The sequence below is a fragment of the Meles meles genome, chromosome 4 (genome assembly GCF_922984935.1).
Source record: "Meles meles chromosome 4, mMelMel3.1 paternal haplotype, whole genome shotgun sequence".
In the NCBI taxonomy this organism is placed as follows: domain Eukaryota; kingdom Metazoa; phylum Chordata; class Mammalia; order Carnivora; family Mustelidae; genus Meles; species Meles meles.
The window spans coordinates 36,444,120-36,463,200 of record NC_060069.1 but is presented as its reverse complement, the minus strand read 5'-3'; the positions used below and the strand labels follow the sequence as shown (position 1 = coordinate 36,463,200).

General features: G+C 40.0%; 1 protein-coding gene across 2 annotated transcripts in view; it reads left to right on the top strand.

The window, feature by feature from the left end:
- UBP1 (upstream binding protein 1) overlaps nucleotides 1-19,081 on the top strand; it is a 56,918-nt gene that overhangs the window by 15,808 nt on the left and 22,029 nt on the right. For both annotated transcript variants that reach the window (XM_046001456.1, XM_046001457.1), the window contains exons 2-5: nucleotides 158-309; nucleotides 11,240-11,316; nucleotides 17,523-17,628; nucleotides 18,066-18,172. In XM_046001456.1, the coding sequence (XP_045857412.1) occupies nucleotides 158-309; nucleotides 11,240-11,316; nucleotides 17,523-17,628; nucleotides 18,066-18,172 (442 nt within the window). The remainder of the gene's footprint in view (nucleotides 1-157; nucleotides 310-11,239; nucleotides 11,317-17,522; nucleotides 17,629-18,065; nucleotides 18,173-19,081) is intronic.

The following is a 19,081-nucleotide window of genomic DNA, read 5'->3' as shown; positions in this document are numbered from 1 at the left end:
GGAGCTCAAAGTCACAACCCTGAGATCAAGAGTTGCACACTCCACTGACTGAGCAGGCACTCCTGAGCTTAAATTTTAAAAGAAACTGCCCTTCCATGTTTTTATATGCTTTTAAATATTTTAAACTCAAGACCATGTTGGTTCTTTTGCCTTTTAGCGATGTCTTGGCGTTGCCCATTTTTAAGCAAGAAGATTCCAGCCTTCCACTGGACGGTGAGACTAAACACCCACCCTTTCAGTATGTGATGTGCGCTGCCACCTCGCCCGCGGTAAAACTGCACGACGAGACTCTCACGTACTTGAACCAAGGTGAGTATGGCTGCGTCGTGCTCTGAATGAAGGACGGACACACAGCTCAAGCATTTTGCCTTTACAGCCGAATTGACGAGTAGTAATTTAAAATTGGATGATTTTTCTTAAATTTGACAACTTTAGTTAACAAAAACCATAGGCATTTACTATTAGCCAGCAGAGTCGTAGTTCATGGAACCTGATATGCACAAAGAGGGCCCGGGCAATAAGATTTTTTACAGGGTTTTTCAGGTGAAATCCAAAGGAGAAGCGAGTAGGAAAGGATGTCAGTTATTTTTAGGAATGCTGGTTTCAATATGGAGCTTGAGAATGAATCAGGGAACCTGGGTCTCAGGCCTGAAGCAGGTTTGTGCTGAAAATAGACAAGCTGCACCAAGATGGAGTCTGTGGCTAAAATAAGCCATGTCCGATTTTGTCTACTCATATCTTGTCCGCACTTTTTGAGAATATGAAGTTTTGCTGATAGGAAAGTGAGAGCTGGCAGAGTGGAAAATAGAGATGTGGGGGTAGAATTTACTCTTGGAAATTATAAGGTATTTTTTTGAGGTTCTCTTAGCAGTTTGGGCATAGGCCAGGGTGACTAACCAAATTAAACCAAAGTACTTTGTTACATAGCTATGAATTTGTTGGATACACTGAAAGCATGTTGCACCCTTATTTTTAAACAAAATCAGAACTTTTATTCTTATAAAAATAGTACATCCTCTCCCTGTAGAAAGATTAGGAAATATGTCAAGACATAAAGCTGGAAATTAACTGCTCTCACCAAGATAAAGTGGTTTACCTTTTAGGTATATTTTTTTATGTGTACATCTACTTTATTTCAGCAAAATTGGAGTTAATATCTGTTCACTTAAGAACATATTGTAATTATTTTTCTGTCATTAAATAGAATCTTTAATTCCTTGAATGTTTGGACAGAGCTCTGGGTTTTAGACTGTTATGATTAGCATTCTGAAATGTGGAAGAATAACTTTAGCTTTTCATTCGATATATAAATGCAGGATCTATGAAGTTTTACCCCAGGTTATTCTACCATAGCACTTCTTCAGTACCCTATCTCTGTTGTTAACATTGTTAGGGTAGTCATTCTGTGGTTTGAGACTTAAGTGTCTTTTTTTTTTTTTTTTTTTAAAGAGCATGAGAGGAGGGGGAGAAGTGGACTTCCCTCTGAGGAGGAAGCCCAGGGTGGGACTCAATCCCAGGACCCTGGGATCATGACCTGAGCTAAAGGCAGAGGCTTAACCAACTGAGCCACCTAGGCATCCCTTAAGTGTCCTATTTGAAAGGCCTTTCATTGGACTTTTCCCTCTCTTTCTGCCCCTCACCCCGCTCAAGTCTGCTCTCTCTGCTCTTTATCCCACTTGTGCTCTCTCTCAAATAAAGAAAATCTTAAACAACAAAAAAAAGAAACTACCTTAAGTTTATATGGCAAGATTTATTTCAGGTGTAAAAATAGTCAGAAGAAACCATGTGGGGGCACAGTTATTCACTGTACCTTTATTCCTGTGACTAGGAAATAACCTTTATTTCTCTTGGAGAATATTTGAGTAGGAACTGTTACGTGCATACCATGGGATGAATGAGTGTATGTGCATGTACACACACACACCCTTGTTTAAGGGAATGTGTTGGGTGTGTCTTTTGGCCTGGGGAAGTATCCATAATTTATCACTGTTACTACTAAACTAGAAAAAGATCTCTCATGTTGATAAAAATTGCAATTCCCCGTCTGTAGTAATGATATATTAGATTGACATTCTCTGAGTGCTTGCTATGTATGAAGCATTGTACTAAGTACTATATATGTGTATTTTAATTCCCATAGTAACTCTAGTAGGAGAAGTTTTATTAATCCATTTTAGGGGTACTTGGCTGGCTCAGTTGTTAGAACATGTGACTCTTTTTTTTTTTTTTTTTTTAATCTTTTTCAGAGCGAGAGAGTGCATGGTGGGGGGAGAGGGAGAGAAAGAATCCTAAGCAGCTCTGTTGGGCTTGATCTCACCTCCCTGAGATCACGACCTGAGCCAAAATCGAGAGTTGGATGCTTAACAACAGAGCCACCCAGGCAACCCTGAGGTCCAGTATGTGACTCTTGATCTTAGGGTCATGAGTTCAAGCTTAAAAAAGATCCACTTTCAGATTTAAAAACCAAGCTGAAAGCAGTTGATTAACTTGCTCAGTGTGAATTTGATCAAGCTTAGATTTGAAAAATAACTCTTCAGTGTATAAATCAGTGAATTTTTACATGTATTATTCCCTTGAAGCTACTGTCTCTGTCCAGTATTTTAGCACCTTAGCAGGCTCTGTTGTATGCCCCTCCCAGATGATACTCCAGCTTAACTCTAACTAGTTAGAGTTACACTCTAACTAGTGTAAGTGCGGGCAATTTTCTTGCATTTGACTCTGCTCACTGCAGTATTTTTTTTTTTTTTTTTAGGATTTTATTTATTGATTTCACAGAGAGAGAGAGGGAGCATGAGTGGCGGGGAGGGGCAAAGGGAGAGAGACAACGGACTCCCCACCGAGCTGGGAGCCAGACACAGGACTCAACCCCAGGACCGCAGGACCATGGCCTCAGCTAAAGGCAGATGCTCAGCCAACTGAGCCGCCTAGGCATCCCTGCTCACTGCAGTATTAATGATGTATCTTCTCTTGGCTGTAGAATTTATCTTCTAAGCTCTTTGTCTTTTAAGAAAAAAGTGGAAAAGTGAACTGCATATGTGCCTGGGTAGCTCAGACAGTTAAGTGACTGCCTTCGGCTCAGGTCTTGATCTCCGTCCTGGGATTGAGCCCTACATTGGGCTCTCTGCTCAGCAGGGAGCCTGCTTCCTTTTCCTCAACCCCCGCCCACCTCACTGCCTACATGTGATCACTCTCTCTCTCTCTGTGTCAAATAAATAAATAAAATCTTTAAAACAGACAAACAAACAAATATGAATGAGGCATCTGAGTGGCTGGGTTGGTTAAGTGTCTGCCTTCAACTCAGGTCATGATCCCAGGGTTCTGGGATTGAATCCCACAATGGGCTCCCTGCTCAGCTGGGAATCTGCTTCTCCCTCTCCCTCTGCCCCTCCCCCCTGCTTGTGTTCTTTCTCTTGTGTGCTCTCTCTCTCTGTCTCAAATAAATCTTAAAAAAAAAACATGAATAGGGGTGCCTGGGTGGCTCAGTTGGTTAAGCGTACAACTCATGATTCTGGCCCAGGTCATGGTCTCAGGATTGTGAGATCTGGAGTCTGTTTCTCTCTCCCTCTCCCTCTGCTCCTTCCCTTGCTTGAGCACGTGCATGCGCTTGCTTTCTCTCTCTCTCTCTAAAATAACTAAAATTGTTACTTAAAAATTACCATTTGGGGGATGCCTGGGTGGCTCAGTCAGTTAATGTCTGCCTTCGGTTCAGGTCATGATCCCAGGGTATGGGGATCAAGTCCTGCATCAGGCTCCCTGCTCAGGAGGGAGATTTTTTAATTTAATTTAATTAATTTAAAGATTTTTAAATCTTTAAAAGAAAAGAAATTAAAAAATACTGTTTGAATAACTATTAAAAACACATTAGAGTATTCATAAAGGAATTATTTCATATACCTTTTAAAAGAATTGTAAAAACTTAAATACAATACATGAGTGTCAGGTATACATATTACAGTGTGTATAGGTCTTTCACAGACTTGTCTCCTAGCATTTATCACTTGGACAAAAGGTTCTGGACGCATGATTTCATGAATCCCCTGAGATTGTTTTCAATTTTTTTATATATGTATATGTTTCTAAGGAGAGGATCCATAGCTCTTTCCAGAAACAGCAAGGTTTGGCTTGGGGCGAGGTGTGGCTGAGTGTCCTTCACCCCATATCTTTAAAGCTGCGGAAGGAAACCGAGGTCCAGGCTCAGCAAAGTACCTTCAGGTGATAGGACTCCTTTTTCAAAGGAAATATTCTCAGTAGAGCATGTGCAGTTTTGACTTTTTATTTTTTTTTTTTTAATAGAAACCTTTCCTGCAATATAGTGTAAAGAGAATCTGGGTTAGGTATGGACAATAATCATGAGACTTGATTAATTTTTTTTTTTTTTTTAGATTTTATTCATTTATTTGACAGAAACAGATTATAAGCAGGCAGAGAGAGAGGGGGAAGCAGGCCTCCCTGCCAACTAGAGAGCCCAACGCGGGGCTCAATCCCAGGACCCTGAGATCACAACCCAAGCTGAAGGCAGAGGCTTAACCCACTGAGCCACCCACGCTCCCCGAAACTTGATTGATTTTATCTGGAATCCAGTAAGACCCCATGAATATATTTTTTTCCCCATGAATATTTTTTTCAGCTGGAGTGACATTGTCATGGAAAGTTCTTGTGAAGTCTTCCTGGCTGACACCATTTTAGTATTGACGATTTGACGTAATTTACTGCCTGTGTTTTTAGGAATCAGATTGTCACTCATTTTTAAGGCTCATGAATCCTTTTTTTTTCTTTCTTTTAAAGATTTCATTTGTGTATTTGACAGAGAGAGAGACAGAGAGGGAACACAAGCAGAGGGAGTGGGAGAGGGAGAAGCAGGCTTTTCACTGAGCAGAGAGCCCAATGTGGGGCTTGATCTCAGGACCCCGGGATCATGACCTGAGCTGAAGGCAGATGCCTAGTGACTGAGCCACCCAGGTGCCCCTCATGAATCTATTTTCTTGAATTCAGATGAATTCTTCAGTTCCAACAAGGAAAATGACTTAACATGGCAATGTTGCCTTTTTTTTTAATATCAAAAAAGGACATAAAAATTCTGTAAGAAGGGATTAGACAGCACAAGTTTATTCTTTTTTAACTCACATGTGAGTTTAGCTGCATTCATTCTAGTATACAGGAGGAAAATTGGAAATAATGATGATGATTAATAAAAGCACAGTTATCTCCATTTTATGATTATATGAAAACTTCAGAAGGAGTAATTACTCTTGCAGTTACCTAGATGGATTATTGACCATGCCATGCTTTTTACAGATAAAGATTTAAGAGTGTTCTGATTCCAAATCTAGTTTTATTAACTACCCAAGTAATTATTGGAATAGTTACTAGAAAAGTTCGTGTTTTCTAAGTTTATAGTTAATTGTCACCGTTTAAAATTTAACAAGTTTTTTGGGTTTTTTTGTTTTTTGTTTTTTAAGATTTTATTGACAGAGAGCAGGAGAACACAGGCAGGGTTGAGGGGCAGAGGGAGAAGCAGGACCCTCTGCTGGGCAGGGAGCCCAATGGGACTCGATCCCAGGACCCCTGGGATCATGACGTGAACCGAAGGCAGTCACTTAACTGTCTGAGCTACCCAGGCGCCCCAGAATTCAACAGTTTAAATAGATGATTTATATACTTGGTTCAAAATTCAAAAGGTATGAAAGGGTATACAATAAAAAGTCTTCTTTCCCTGTCTCCCATTTACCGAGTTCCGCTTGCCTCAGGCAGCCACTGAATTAGAACCATTTAAAAATACCTAAGAGGATTCTAATCATGTTTTATGACAGTCTTTATATGACAAAAATTTATATAGTTAATATTTTATTGAATTTATTCCAGTAAACTTAACTTGTTCATGTGATGGGTGAATTGTGTGCTTAAGTGGGATTATGGTTAATGGGATGGTCTTTTCACTAAAGGACGAAATGTAAAAAAGAACTTAACCTTAGCATCTCTGTAGTAAGGCATGGTAGTTGCTGTCATATGTGGCTGCCGATGAAACTCCACTGCTTGGGATATAAATACCCCTGTTGCCTGTTAGATGTCCTTAAGCACATTCTTGATATATACCTTTTGGTTTCTTTTAAATGTTTCTTTCGCCTAGTAACAGTGAGCAGTGATTTAAATGTCTCTTGTGTCTTTTCTGCATGTGGTTGGGTGGGAGGTGGAGAGGGCCCTGGGGAGTATGGGCTGTCTGCAATCTCTGGAACGAGGCTGCCTGTGTGTGGAGTCCATGCCCTCATTTGCTAGCCTAGGCAAGTTCCTTAATTTAATTCTCTCCACATAAGGTAGTTGAGACTTAAATTGTATTAATGTGTATAATGCACTTATAAGCTAGGCAGCACACAGGAAACACATGAACTTTGCTGCTGTTACTGTCGTTTATAGCTAAGTAGCTTTTTGGTTTCTGACTGTACTGGAAAACCCAACTATTTAGACCTTGGTTGCTGTGTTAGTTTCCTGTTGCTGTTGGATGAGCAGTTCTTATAAATGGTTAGGACCCAGCCTAACAGGGACTCCATACCTGTGTAATGACCCAGGAGATTTGCCATGTATGTTGGAAACTGTGTTGTTATAATCTTTTATTTTTTATATTATTTTTAAAAAATATTTTATTTCTTTTAAGATTTTATTTATTTATTAGAGAGTACAAGCCAGCGGGGAGGGACAAAGTGGGAGGGAGAAGCAGACTCCTTGCTGAGCAGGGAATCTGATGTGGGGCTTGATCCCAGGACCCTGAGATCACGACCTCAGCTGAGCCACCCAGGTGCCCCTAAAGATTTTATTTTTAAGTAATCCCTATACCCAACATGGGGCTTGAACTCACAACCCCAAGATCAGGAATTACATGGTCCATTGACAGAGCCAGCCAGGTGCCCCTAGAGAAACCATTTGAAGAATAACAAGTGTATGGGGACTTTTTTTTTTAATTACTTTTGATTTTAGAAGAATAAAAGTCTATGGTAGTTTAATGTAGGAACAACAAATCCTGAGCTGTGTTTGTAGAAACAGATTAAACTTTATATTGAGCACAGAAGTGTCCTTGTTAGATTGATTGGAAAAAATGATACAAAGACAGGAACATTGAGTTTTGTCCTTGATTTGATTTTTTTTTCAGTCATGAAAATTTGAGATTTTGAGGATCATAAGATAATCCTGGTGGGACACGTTATCCTGGGCAGGTTGCTCGGCACCTCTTCCACCTCCCATCTCACTGGCTGCTTTTCTTACTGTGTATCCTAGAGAAGTATCTTGACCCTCTTCTCTTTCTATGCTCACTCCTCAGATGATCGTGTCTTTAAGTAGCTTTACCTAACAACTGTAACCCTGAAAAGTCCTCTGTTAATAGCTCCAATTGGGATTTCTTCCTCTTAGCTCCAGATATGTAAAGCAACCTGATTATCAATTTGGATGGCCAGTAGGTATCTCAGACTTAATGTAGTCAATTGCACTTATGATTTTCTCCCCCAGATCTACTCCTGGTGGTTTTCCTCATGTTGAGGGCTTTCTCTGGCCAGAAGTTTGGAATAATCCTCAACTCTTTCCTTTTTTTTTTTTTCTCCCCTCTCATACTGTATATCTAATACACCTGAAAATGCTTAGGCTCTCCCTTCAGAATAATCTCCAGAGTGACAGTTTCTTTCCATCCCCACTCCTGCTATCCATAGAGTGACTGTTTCAGACTGAGGGATTTATGCTAACCTGATATGCAAAAATTGATTTCAGTGTGATTTTAATTTGCATTTCTCTGATGAAGATTGGATGTCTTTTAATATGTTTAAGGATCGTTGGCATTTCCTTTTGTGAACGTGTTTATGTCATTTGCTCATTTTTTTTTCTTGTAGGGATGCTGGACATTTGTTTGTGATTTTGTAGAAGTTCTTTATGTATTAGTGAAATTAGCCCTTTGTGTCTAATGTGAGTTACAGATATTCCCCCTCTTGCATTTTTCCTGTTTATATTGACGAGTCAGAATCCCCGAGTCAAAGAATACAGTATTTAACTTAACAGGGGTAGCCAGGTTGCTTTTCAGAAGGACTTTCATCAGTTCATATTCCTCCCACATTTTATGTGCATATTTCTCACCCACCTGCTTTTTTTTTTTTTAAAAGATTTTATTTATTTATTTGACAGAGAGAGAGGGAAGCAGGCTCGCTGCCGAGCAGATAGCCCGATGCGGGACTCGATCCCAGGACCCCGAGATCATGACCCGAGCCGAAGGCAGCAGCTTAACCCACTGAGCCACCCAGGCGCCCACCCACCTGCTTTTTAATTAAACATTTTTATTGATCTGATAGCACAAACATTTCAATTTTTAAAATTTTAAAATTTTTGTGAGGTTGAGTAATTTTAAGTGTATGATGGCATAGTTTTCAAAAATGCCTATTCGTATGCTTTATTTTAAAATTTACTATTTTCTGAGTTTAGATCCTTTGTTAAGTATGCTGCAAATTTAACTCTTTAAAAATGTCTCTTGCCATAATATTAGTTAGTGGTGATCTCTCTGTTGAATGACTTAAGGACTCTTCTTTAGTAACTTACTCTAATGGTTTTCTCTCACCAGCTTTGAAGTATCTGCTTGTATTTTGTGACCAAATAAATTATCTAGTATCCTTTGTATATTTTTATATAGGGTAAGCCCCATTGGAGTGTGGACTAGATCATAAAGATCCCCAACTTCATATGGTACTAGAAACATTCCTTAATTACTGTTGATTTTCTTCATGTCAAATAATACTCTCCTATTTATTACTTAATGACAGATAATTCAGAAATCATTTTTGCGGGTTTGGAGTACATTCTTAACTTTTGACAGCAGCTTATTTTCCTAATTATGTAGTTGGTGTGTGACTATCTGTTTGTATTTTCTTATGAACACTACCTGGCCAGTGAGAGAATGTGAGTAGGGCTCATTGGTCACAAGGAAGAAGGCTCTAGGATTAAAATTTGGTCTTAGCTCACACAAAATACAGTACACATATGTTCATAGTATCACTGCTAATAATAGTCAAGAAGGAGAAACAACCTAGATGTCCATCAGCTGATGAATGGATGAACAAAATGTGGTATGTTTGTGCAGTGAAATAATATTTGCAATAGAATGTAATGCAGTATAGGCACACCTCGGACAGACTGCAGGTTCTGTCCCAGACCTCCACAATAAAGTAAGTATTGCAGGAAAGTGAATCAGATGAATTTTTTGGGTTCTTAGTGCATATAAAAGTTACCTTGACACCATTCTGAGTCTATTGTATGCGTAGCATTAATGTCTAAGAAAACATGTATATACCTTTTTTAAAAGGTTTTAATTTATTTCTTTGACAGAACAAGCAGGAGGAGTGGGAAAGGGAGAAGCAGGCTGCCTGCTGAGCAGGGAGCCCAACACGGGGCTCAGTCCCAGGACCCCAAGATCATGACCTGAGCCAAAGGCAGGTGCTTGACTGGCCGCCCCAGCTTTTTTTAAAGATTTTATTTGTTTATTTGACAGAGATCACAAGTAGGCAGAGAGGCAGGCAGAGAGAGAGAGAGGGAAGTAGGCTCCCTGCTGAGCAGAGAGCCCGATGCAGGGCTCGATCCCAGGACCCCAAGATCATGACCTGAGCCAAAGGCAGAGTCTTAACCTACTGAGCCAACCAGGAGCCCCCGCCCCAACATTTTTAATTAAAAAATTCTTTATTGCTCAGGCGCCTGGGTGGCTTAGTTGTTAAGCGTCTGCCTTTGGCTCAGGTCATGATCCCGGGGTCCTGGGATCGAGCCCTGCATTGGGCTCCCTGCCCAGTGGGAAGCCTGCTTCTTCCTCTTTCACTGTGTCTCTTTCTGTCAAATAAATAAAAATTAAATTTAAAAAGATTTTTTTAAAAATTCTTTATTGTTAAAAAGTGAGCTATAATGACTGATCACAGTTCACCATAACAACTATAATAATGATGAAAAAGTTCAAAATATTGTGAGAATTGCTAAATGTGATGCAGCGACACAAAGTGAGCAGATGCTGTCGGAAGAAAGGGCACCCCAATAGACTTGTTTGATGCAGGGTTGTCACAAACCTTTGCTATTAAACTAATTTCTGGGGCGCCTGGGTGGCTCAGTGGGTTAAAGCCTCTGCCTTCGGCTCAGGTCATGATCCCAGGGTCCTGGGATCGAGCCCCGCATAGGGCTCTCTGCTCTGCAGGGAGCCTGCTTCCTCCTCTCTCTCTGCCTACTTGTGATCTCTGTCAAATAAATAAATAAAATCTTTAAAAAACAAAAACAAAAACAAAAAAAACTAATTTCTGCAAAGAGTGATATTTTAGTATACGTGCTGCCAAAGCGAGCACTGCAAAGTGCGATAAAGCAGGGCACAACAAAAGGGAGATCGGCCTATCCTAGTACCTGCTATAACATATGAAAACCTTGGAAACATGCTTCATAGAAGTCAGTTAATCACATAGGGTGTGATTCCATTTGTATCAAGTGTATGTAGTGGGCAGATCCCTAGAGACGGAAAGTAGATTGATGAGGGGTTTCCAGGGCCTGGGGTAGGCGAGGATAGGAAGTGACTGCTGAAGGGTAGGATTTTCTTTTGGGGGTGATGAAAATGCTCTAAAATTGGCTTTGGTGATGGTTACACAATTCTGAATATACTAAAAACCAGTTAATTGTACACTTTCTTAAAATGGTGAATTTTATGGTATGTAAGTTGTATCTCAGTAAAACTGATAAAAATTTGGTCTTGGATTATGCATGTATGTGTAATAAAAATTTAGTGTGGGAGTATCACACGAAAATAAATTGTGAAACTCTTCAGTCTTCTGTAATTATGCAAGGAGGAGAGGATGGTGTTTGCAGGAAAGAGAAAGATCAATATGAATTTGCTTCTCCAGTTAAGAGTTGAATTTTTTCTTTTAAAGATTTTATTAACTTATTAGAGTGAGAGTGAACGTGTATGTGCGCGCACGCACACACACACACACACACGTGTGGGGTTGGGGAGGAGCAGATGGGGAGGGAGAGAGAATACCGCAGATTCTGCTCTGAGCACAGAGCCCCATGCAGGACTCCATCCCACGACCCCAAAATCACGACCAACCGAAATCAAGAGTCCATAGCTCAACCTACCAGGCCACCCAGTCACCCTGAGAGACCACTGAATTTTTATGTTAAACAGAGTGATACTCTTTATATGACTTGTTGGTGATACATGATTTCTTTACATTCAGTAATTTCTTTAAAATAGGTCAGTCTTATGAAATTCGGATGCTGGATAACCGGAAAATGGGAGATATGCCTGAGATCACTGGAAAATTGGTAAAGGTAAGGATGATCCATCTTAATTGCTAGCAGATACTACAAGGATTGAAAAAAGTAGCAGTTTTGCTCTTAAAGTTTTGGGGGTTTTTTTTGCACAAGAGTTATTTGAAAATAATTTCACTCTAAGAAGTAATGGCTGTATTGAAACTCCTAACTTTTTGAGCCATATTTTGTTTACTTATCTGTATAACAAACGATAGCAGTTATTGGGTAAAGTAAATGTGAAAACCCTTTGGAAACTAAGGTACCGTAGTTGGGGCTATAGGAAAAAGCCTACCACCATATTAAAGACTTCTTTTTTTTTTTTAAATTAACATGTAATGTATTATTTGTTTTAGTTTAATTTGTTTTAATTTATTATTTGTATTATTTGTTTGTTAATAATAAAATTATTATTTTAGGGGTACAGGTCTGTGAATCTTCAGCCTTACACATTTCACAGCTCTCACCATAGCACATACCCTCCCCAGTGTCCATCACCCAGCCACCCCATCTCTCCCACCCCCTTCCAGCTCCAGCAACCTCAGTTTGTTTCCTGAGATTGAGTCTCTTACTGTTTGTCTCCCTCCCTGGTTTTGTCTTGTTCCATTTTTCCCTCCTGTCCCCTACGGTCTTCTGTCATGTTTTTCATATTCCTCATGTCAATGAGCTCATATGGTAAGTGTCTTTCTCGGATTGACTTACTTCACTTTGCATAATATCCTCTAATTCCATCCACATCATGGTAAATGGCAAGGTTTTTTCTTTTTTTTTTTTTAAAGATTTTATTTATGTATTTGACAGAGATCACAAGTAGACAGAGAGGCAGGCAGAGAGAGAGAGAGGGAAGCAGGCTCCCTGCTGAGCAGAGAGCCCGATGCGGGACTCGATCCCAGGACCCTGAGATCATGACCTGAGCCGAAGGCAGTGGCTTAACCCACTGAGCCACCCAGGTGCCCATGGCAAGGTTTTTTGATGGCTGCATAATATTCCTGTGTGTGTGTGTGTACACATCACATCTTCTTTACCGTTCATCTGTTGACAGACATCTAGGCTCGTTCCATAGTTTGGCTGTTGTGGACATTGCTGCTATAAACATTGGGGCACATGTGCCCCTTCTGATCACTACATTTGTAACTTTAGGGTAAATACACAGGAGTGCGACTGCTGGTTTGTAGGGTGACGTCAAAGATTTCTAAGTTTTTCTTTAAAAATAAAGATATTATGGGGGAAATGGAAGTGTTATATAAAACTTTTAAAAACCCTTTTATTTCACCTCTTAAATTTCTCTAAGTAAAATTTGAACTCTTGAGAGTTTACTCTTATTAATGTATCTGAATGAAGGCAGTCATTCCAAGTATAGGAGGCATAGCTCATCCCTTTGAGGATGTATCTTCGGAACCATCTCTGCCCCCTTCAGTGTCATGCAGGGTGGGTCTTCTGGCCTCTACCTGTTACTCACCACGGTGTATTACATGTTCCGTAGTATTACAGGGCAAGACTTTTGGAAGAAGCTTAATTGGAAGAAGGCAGAACTTCAGTATATCTAAGTGTTAGTAAGAGAGAAGCAGGCATGAGTTCTCTTGATACTTCTGTCTTCCCACAGAGAGGCATATAGGGACCTGGGCACTGCTGGGCCCTCACTGTAGAGAGGCATTCCACTGGGAAGACTGCCCTCTGTGGATCTCCTTTTTTAGAGGGCGAGTGCAGGAAAGGCAGCCTTCATAGGGGGAATGGATACTGACATAAAGGTGAACAAATTTGGTGTGTCTGGGAAGCCAGTTGCCCAGCACCTGGGATGTTCCTCTGACTCCTGGAGGCAGGAAGCCCCCAATCCTTTGAGCAGTTGAGGGAAAAATTGGGGAGGGGTTCATGCCCCACCAATCAGTGTCTTGCCAACTTGGACTGAACTCCCAGACGTCTTCTGACTCCCGGGGCTCCCATCTTACCCAGAACAGAGGAAGAGAGGTTATTTGCCATTTGTATTCTGAGTCTATCGTGTCTATGCTCAGTTAGTGGATTTGGTCCTTTCTCTGGAGGGTAAATCAGATGGTCTTATTTTTTTCGTTCCTTCCTGTGGGCATTCTGGCCATAGTGCATGCTGACTGGGCTCACCATTTAAAAAAGCCATCATAGTTCAGAGTGAGCAAGCCCTACTTGGATTGGCTGTTCTCTTCTGGGCTTTAATGACAAATAGCGATGGTCTGGTGCAGGAGCCAGACTTAACAGCTCTCATTTTCCAGTGTGCAGGAAGCTTCGGAATGTCTGAGATTCTCTCAGGATGCCTTGGTCCCAAGCTGGTTTATTTTCAGGCCATTGGGTGCCCTGGCTCACCTTCAGCAGATCTGCCAATTGTCTCACACCCAGTTAAAATCCAACCAATGATACATACTTTAAGGGAAGATGTGGGTAAACTCTTCTCTCCCAATGAAAGTTAAATTTGGTGACCGTGAGATGCTGGCCTTTTTTTTTTTAAATCAGTATAGAAGTGTAGAAAACTTGTTTAAATTATAGATTTGTCTATAAAATTGAGTAAGGCATTATCATGTGCTCTGTATTGAGAGCCTTAAAACTGGATCCAAGAATGTTAGAACACTACTAAAAAACTACTTATATGATAAAATTGAAACATACCCAGTAGAATGGTATGGTTTATCCACATGTGTTTATCATGCGGTGGTTTCTGATAAACTTTACGTGTGTATCGTGGGTGCTAGGGATAAGTTCTCCCACCAGCTGCCACAACTGTCAGCAGTTTGCTAGTGTTGTTTTATCTGTTCTGCCTTGTGCTTGCTTTTTTCCTTTTTCTTATTCTTTTTTTTTTTTTTGGCTGGGCTATAGAATTTACTGAATTTTAATTCCTTTTTTAAACTAATTTTTTATTTTTATTTTTTATTTTTTTTTTAAAGATTTTATTTATTTATTTGAGAGAGAGAGATCACAAGTAGACAGAGAGGCAGGCAGAGAGAGAGAGAGAGGGAAGCAGGCCCCCTGCTGAACAGAGAGCCCGACGCGGGACTCGATCCCAGGACCCCGAGACCACGACCCGAGCTGAAGGCAGCGGCTCAACCCAAATTTTAGTTATTTCTTTGACAGAGACACAGTGAGAGAGGAAACACAAGCAGGGAGAGTAGGAGAGGGAGAAGCAGGCTTCCCGCTGAGCAGGGAGCCTGATGAGGGGCTCGATCCCAGTTGAGCCAAAGGCAGACGCTTAATGACTGAGCCACCCAGGCGCCCTTATAACAGTAGTTTTAACCAAGTTCACTGTTCATAGCTATTAAACATTCTGAGGAAAATAAAACATATTTTGGCATGTGGATCCAATGCCAAAATTTTAAGTTTCCCTCAAAGCGCTGGGGAAAGTCACTTTTGAAGCAGGTTGTCATTTATCAGTGAGGATAAGCTGGCTTTCTAGGGTGGTTACCTGTGAATAGGTGGTAAGATTTCGAAAGAACCAGTCTGATAAGGGAGACTTAATGTTTTTAAAAATACTTTTGGTAAAAAAAAAATACTTTTGGTAAACTAGTTAAAAATACTGGTCAGGTTAACTTGGAATGGCGGGGTTAATAAGTTGTTGCATGACTGCTTTAAGTTCCCTTTCCTGGGATTTAGTTCCAAATTAAAATACATAAAAATATTTAATATACGCGATTAAAGCAAGTCAAGAAATGAAGGCAAAAACGACTTCATCATGAGATCATGAACTGTTGACAGTAAAGAAAACATTCCCTTGTAAGTGCAAAGTAGAGGTTTTGTTGGCATTAAACTAGCATACTCTGTCTAGACAAAGGTACTTACTTTGAAAGCATCGGTTTCCCTAAACAGCTTCCAGATTGGAAAGGTTAATTTTTAAAAGGTCTTAAATCTGTTTCATCTTCACCTATAAACCACTTATCTGATATTTGGTGGCTATGCCAGAAAATGTCCAGTTAGATCCTGAGAGCCTGCCTGGGATGCAGTGTGATAGTTGGCCACCACCACAGGCTGCAGGGTGAATTTCCTCAAAATCACATTATTTTTTTGCCTAGGAGCTTCCTAAGTCTAATTCTTGGCCCCATGATCTTTGACTCTGCTAGTCTGGGGGAGTCCTGCTGAACAAAGGCTGAGGTGTCAGGGATGCTTTGGAGCTTGTTGACTGTGCTTCTGTGCTCAGTGAGGTGCTCTAGTTCTATTTATCGTATTGTTAGGGCCCCTTTATCTGTTGCTGGGTGTCTGAATTAATTACTTTTTCCCTTCCAGTTTCATTTCAGAAGTTTTCTATATTGCCGCTTCTTAACTATGGTTCTCCTTTCATATTCCTTACTGAGCTGTCTTAGTCTGACCTTCTAGAATAGTGTTTAGTAAAGCTCAAATCTGATACCTACATTCTCATACTGTTTTCTTCTGAATTTGTGGATTCAGTTAAATATGGAAGAATCAAAATCATGTCATATCTCTGCTGTACTTTATCCTGAGTTCATCGTGTTGGTGAGTGTGACCCAGCGGCCACCACCAGCCCGTGCACCTTCTCTGTGAGGTCTGCAGCCAACAGGTGGTGGCATGAAGTGGGTGTGGTGGACCACCTGGGCAGACCCTGTAGACATGGGTGCAGGTGGGGAAGGCACATGGGCATGAATCAGAGCAGTGACTGCCTTTGTAGATTTCCACTTTGGTCCTGCAGCTGACTCGGCCTCTTTAAACAACAGTTGACCCTCGAACAACATAGCTTTGAATGGTATGAGTCCGTTTACAGGCAGATTTTTTTCAATAAATACAGTACAGTACTATACATGTATTTTATGATTTTCTTAGTAACTGATTCCTGTAGATTGCTTTATTGTAAGAATACAGTATATAATATATATAACATATAAAATAAATGTTTTTTGGCTTTTGCCGTTATCAGTAAAGTGTCTAGTCAGTAGTAGGCTGTTAAGTACTTAAGTTCTCAGTGCCCCAACCCCATGTTGTCAAGGGTCAACTGTATTTCAAATTAAAATATGGCTGCTTTGGGGCTCCTGGGTGACTTAGTCAGTTGGGTGTCTGCCTTCAGCTCAGGTCATGATCTCAGGGTCCAGGGATTGAGCCCCACCATGGGCTCCCTGCTATAGGACCCTTGCTTCTCCCTCTCCTCCCTGCTCTGCTCTCTTTTGCTCTCAAATAAATAAGATCTTTTAAAAAATATATGGCTACTTTTAAATAGTTTGCTTCAAAATATTTATCTGCTATGAGCAGTACCTGGTGGGTAGGGAAGACAGGGGCACTAAAGTAATATTTATATGTATTGCTAACAAATTATTTCCTATTTATACCAGAGTTTCTACTGGAAATGTGAATATCTTATTGCATCATGAAAAAGTTATCTATGAATGTGTCACAAACACAAATTGGTGCAAATGTGGTATCTGAAGGCATTTGGATGACTTGTTTTCCCGTTCCTGGAATGAAACAATAGTTGGCACTCCAAACCTGTGGGAGGCGAAGGAGGGATGGGCAGAGAGCAGAGAAGTGGCCAGGTTCTGGAGTGAAGTCTTTCCCTAGGAACCGTAGTGTTTGGGTAAAGTTTACCTGCGGGTTGTTTTGTTTTGTTTTGTTTTGTTTTGTTTCCTCCCTTGCTTACCTCAGATAACCTCTTGCAAATGAAATAGTAGAGAGTGACTTTTTGCATATATGTTCTTTTTTTGCTCGGTCCTATTTTGCAGATTCCCCCACCTATTCCTTGACTATCTCTCTATTTTTTAATTTCATTGAAGTATATATTGACATGCAGTGTTATATTAGTTTCAGGTGTACAATATAATGATTCAGCATTTCTGTATATTAGTATTTATCCTTGAGGGTCTTTAAAGATGTTCAGTTATTAACTTATTTTAAATGAACAGTTTTACCATTGTACCTGGGTTTCTCTGTTTCTGTTTATACTACTGTTTGGCTTTAGTAATTCCTGTGTGCATCTGATGTTTTCTTCATAGAAATAGAATTCTTGCTCAGTGATTTTATGGGCATATTCTGATATTAAATCGCAATATCAGACTATAAATAAAAATTTTACCTAAGTAATCATTTTATTTGTGCCTTTTATTTCTGAGTTATCCAGATATTCCAAGAAGAAAGCAGTTCACTTAGAAAATGTTTAAAGCAGAATTTTTTTGGTATATCTTCTATTATAGTTAATGCATGAGAATCGAAAATGCTTCTGCATTTTAGCTGGACCAGTTTAAAAGTATTCATTTTCCCCACTTGTTCCATAGAGCATCATCAGAGTTGTATTCCATGACAGACGGCTACAATATACAGAGCATCAGCAGCTTGAAGGCTGGAAGTGGAATCGTCCAGGAGACAGACTTCTCGATTTAGGTACGGGTGGCTGTCAGAAGACTCTGGAGAGATGAAGGCAGTTGCTTGGTAGAGAAGGCACCATGTATAATTGTGTGGAGAGTGTGTTGGTGTTAGCAGATCCTGCGTGCCTTGCACTGTTAAATAATTTAGAAATGAAGTAGTTTTTTGGTGCTTAAAGAACCTGAGCCAGGAATTTGGAGTTTGAAATCATTTATTTAATTCTTAATTGGCACCATCCACCATATGTTAAATAAAGTGAAATAGAAACCCTGGTGGGAGAAAGTCTGGTAGTTTTAGGGGGGTTTCCATGTTAGCATCGTTGACTGGGAAAACACTGAAGAAAAAGGTTCTGCGTGGAGGTGAAATAATTTCATTTGAACATAATTAAAGTAAGTGGTAAGCTTTTTAATTATTCATAGTAAATGAATTTCTATGTAACTTTTTAAAAAATACAGATATTCCAATGTCTGTGGGAATAATTGACACAAGGACAAATCCAAGCCAGTTAAATGCAGTTGAATTTCTGTGGGACCCTGCGAAGCGCACGTCTGCTTTCATTCAGGTTTGGAGTTTTTACATTAATAGAAGTATACTAGCCTAGTCATTTGAAAGGCCATAGATGAGGTTAAATTCTTGACATATGATGTTATCTTCTTTAAATGCTTATTTGTAAGCTATCTTGTAATGTCTTCTATTTTATATATTTTAAATGTACATATGTATAGACAAATAGTTAATTTACTGCATTTATCATTTATAGGTTGACATATATAAAGACAATCTGATATGTAAAACGTGATTCAGATGTTAACTTTTACTATTGCTAGTGACAGTAATCAAAACTTCTATTTTTCATAAGATGCATTTCTCTTTAACCAGAGCTCCTGTTTAAAAGGGTAGGATTGGTGTGCCTGGCTGGCTTGGCCAGTAGAGCATACGAATCTTGATCTCAGGGTCATAAGTTCAAGCTCACTACTGGGCGTAGAGTACTTAAAAAAATAAAATAGAGTAAAAGGGTGGGATTGAAAAAAGTGTATGTTTCAAGATTTTCTGTCTGGCATATTTAAAAGACATTCTAATATTGAAAACGTCAAACCCCACAAAAGTAATAGAATAGTAATGAATCCTCTGTGTACCCATCACCTGGCTTCAACAGTTATTGGTAGTTTCCTCCGTTTTAGTTATTGATGGAATACTTTTAAGCAACTCTCAGGCATTCTATTTCACCCATAAATACTCAGCTTGTATCTCTAGGAGATGAGGTTTTTTTTTTTTTAAAGGTTTATTTATTATTTATTTGACAGACAGAGATCACAAGTAGGCAGAGAGAGAAGGAGGGGAAGCAGGCTCCCTGCTGAGCAGAGAGCCCAGTGTGGGGCTCGATCCCAGGATCCTGGGATCATGACCTGAGCCGAAGGCAGAGGCTTTAACCCACTGAGCCACCCAGGTGCCCCCGAGAGATGAACTTTTT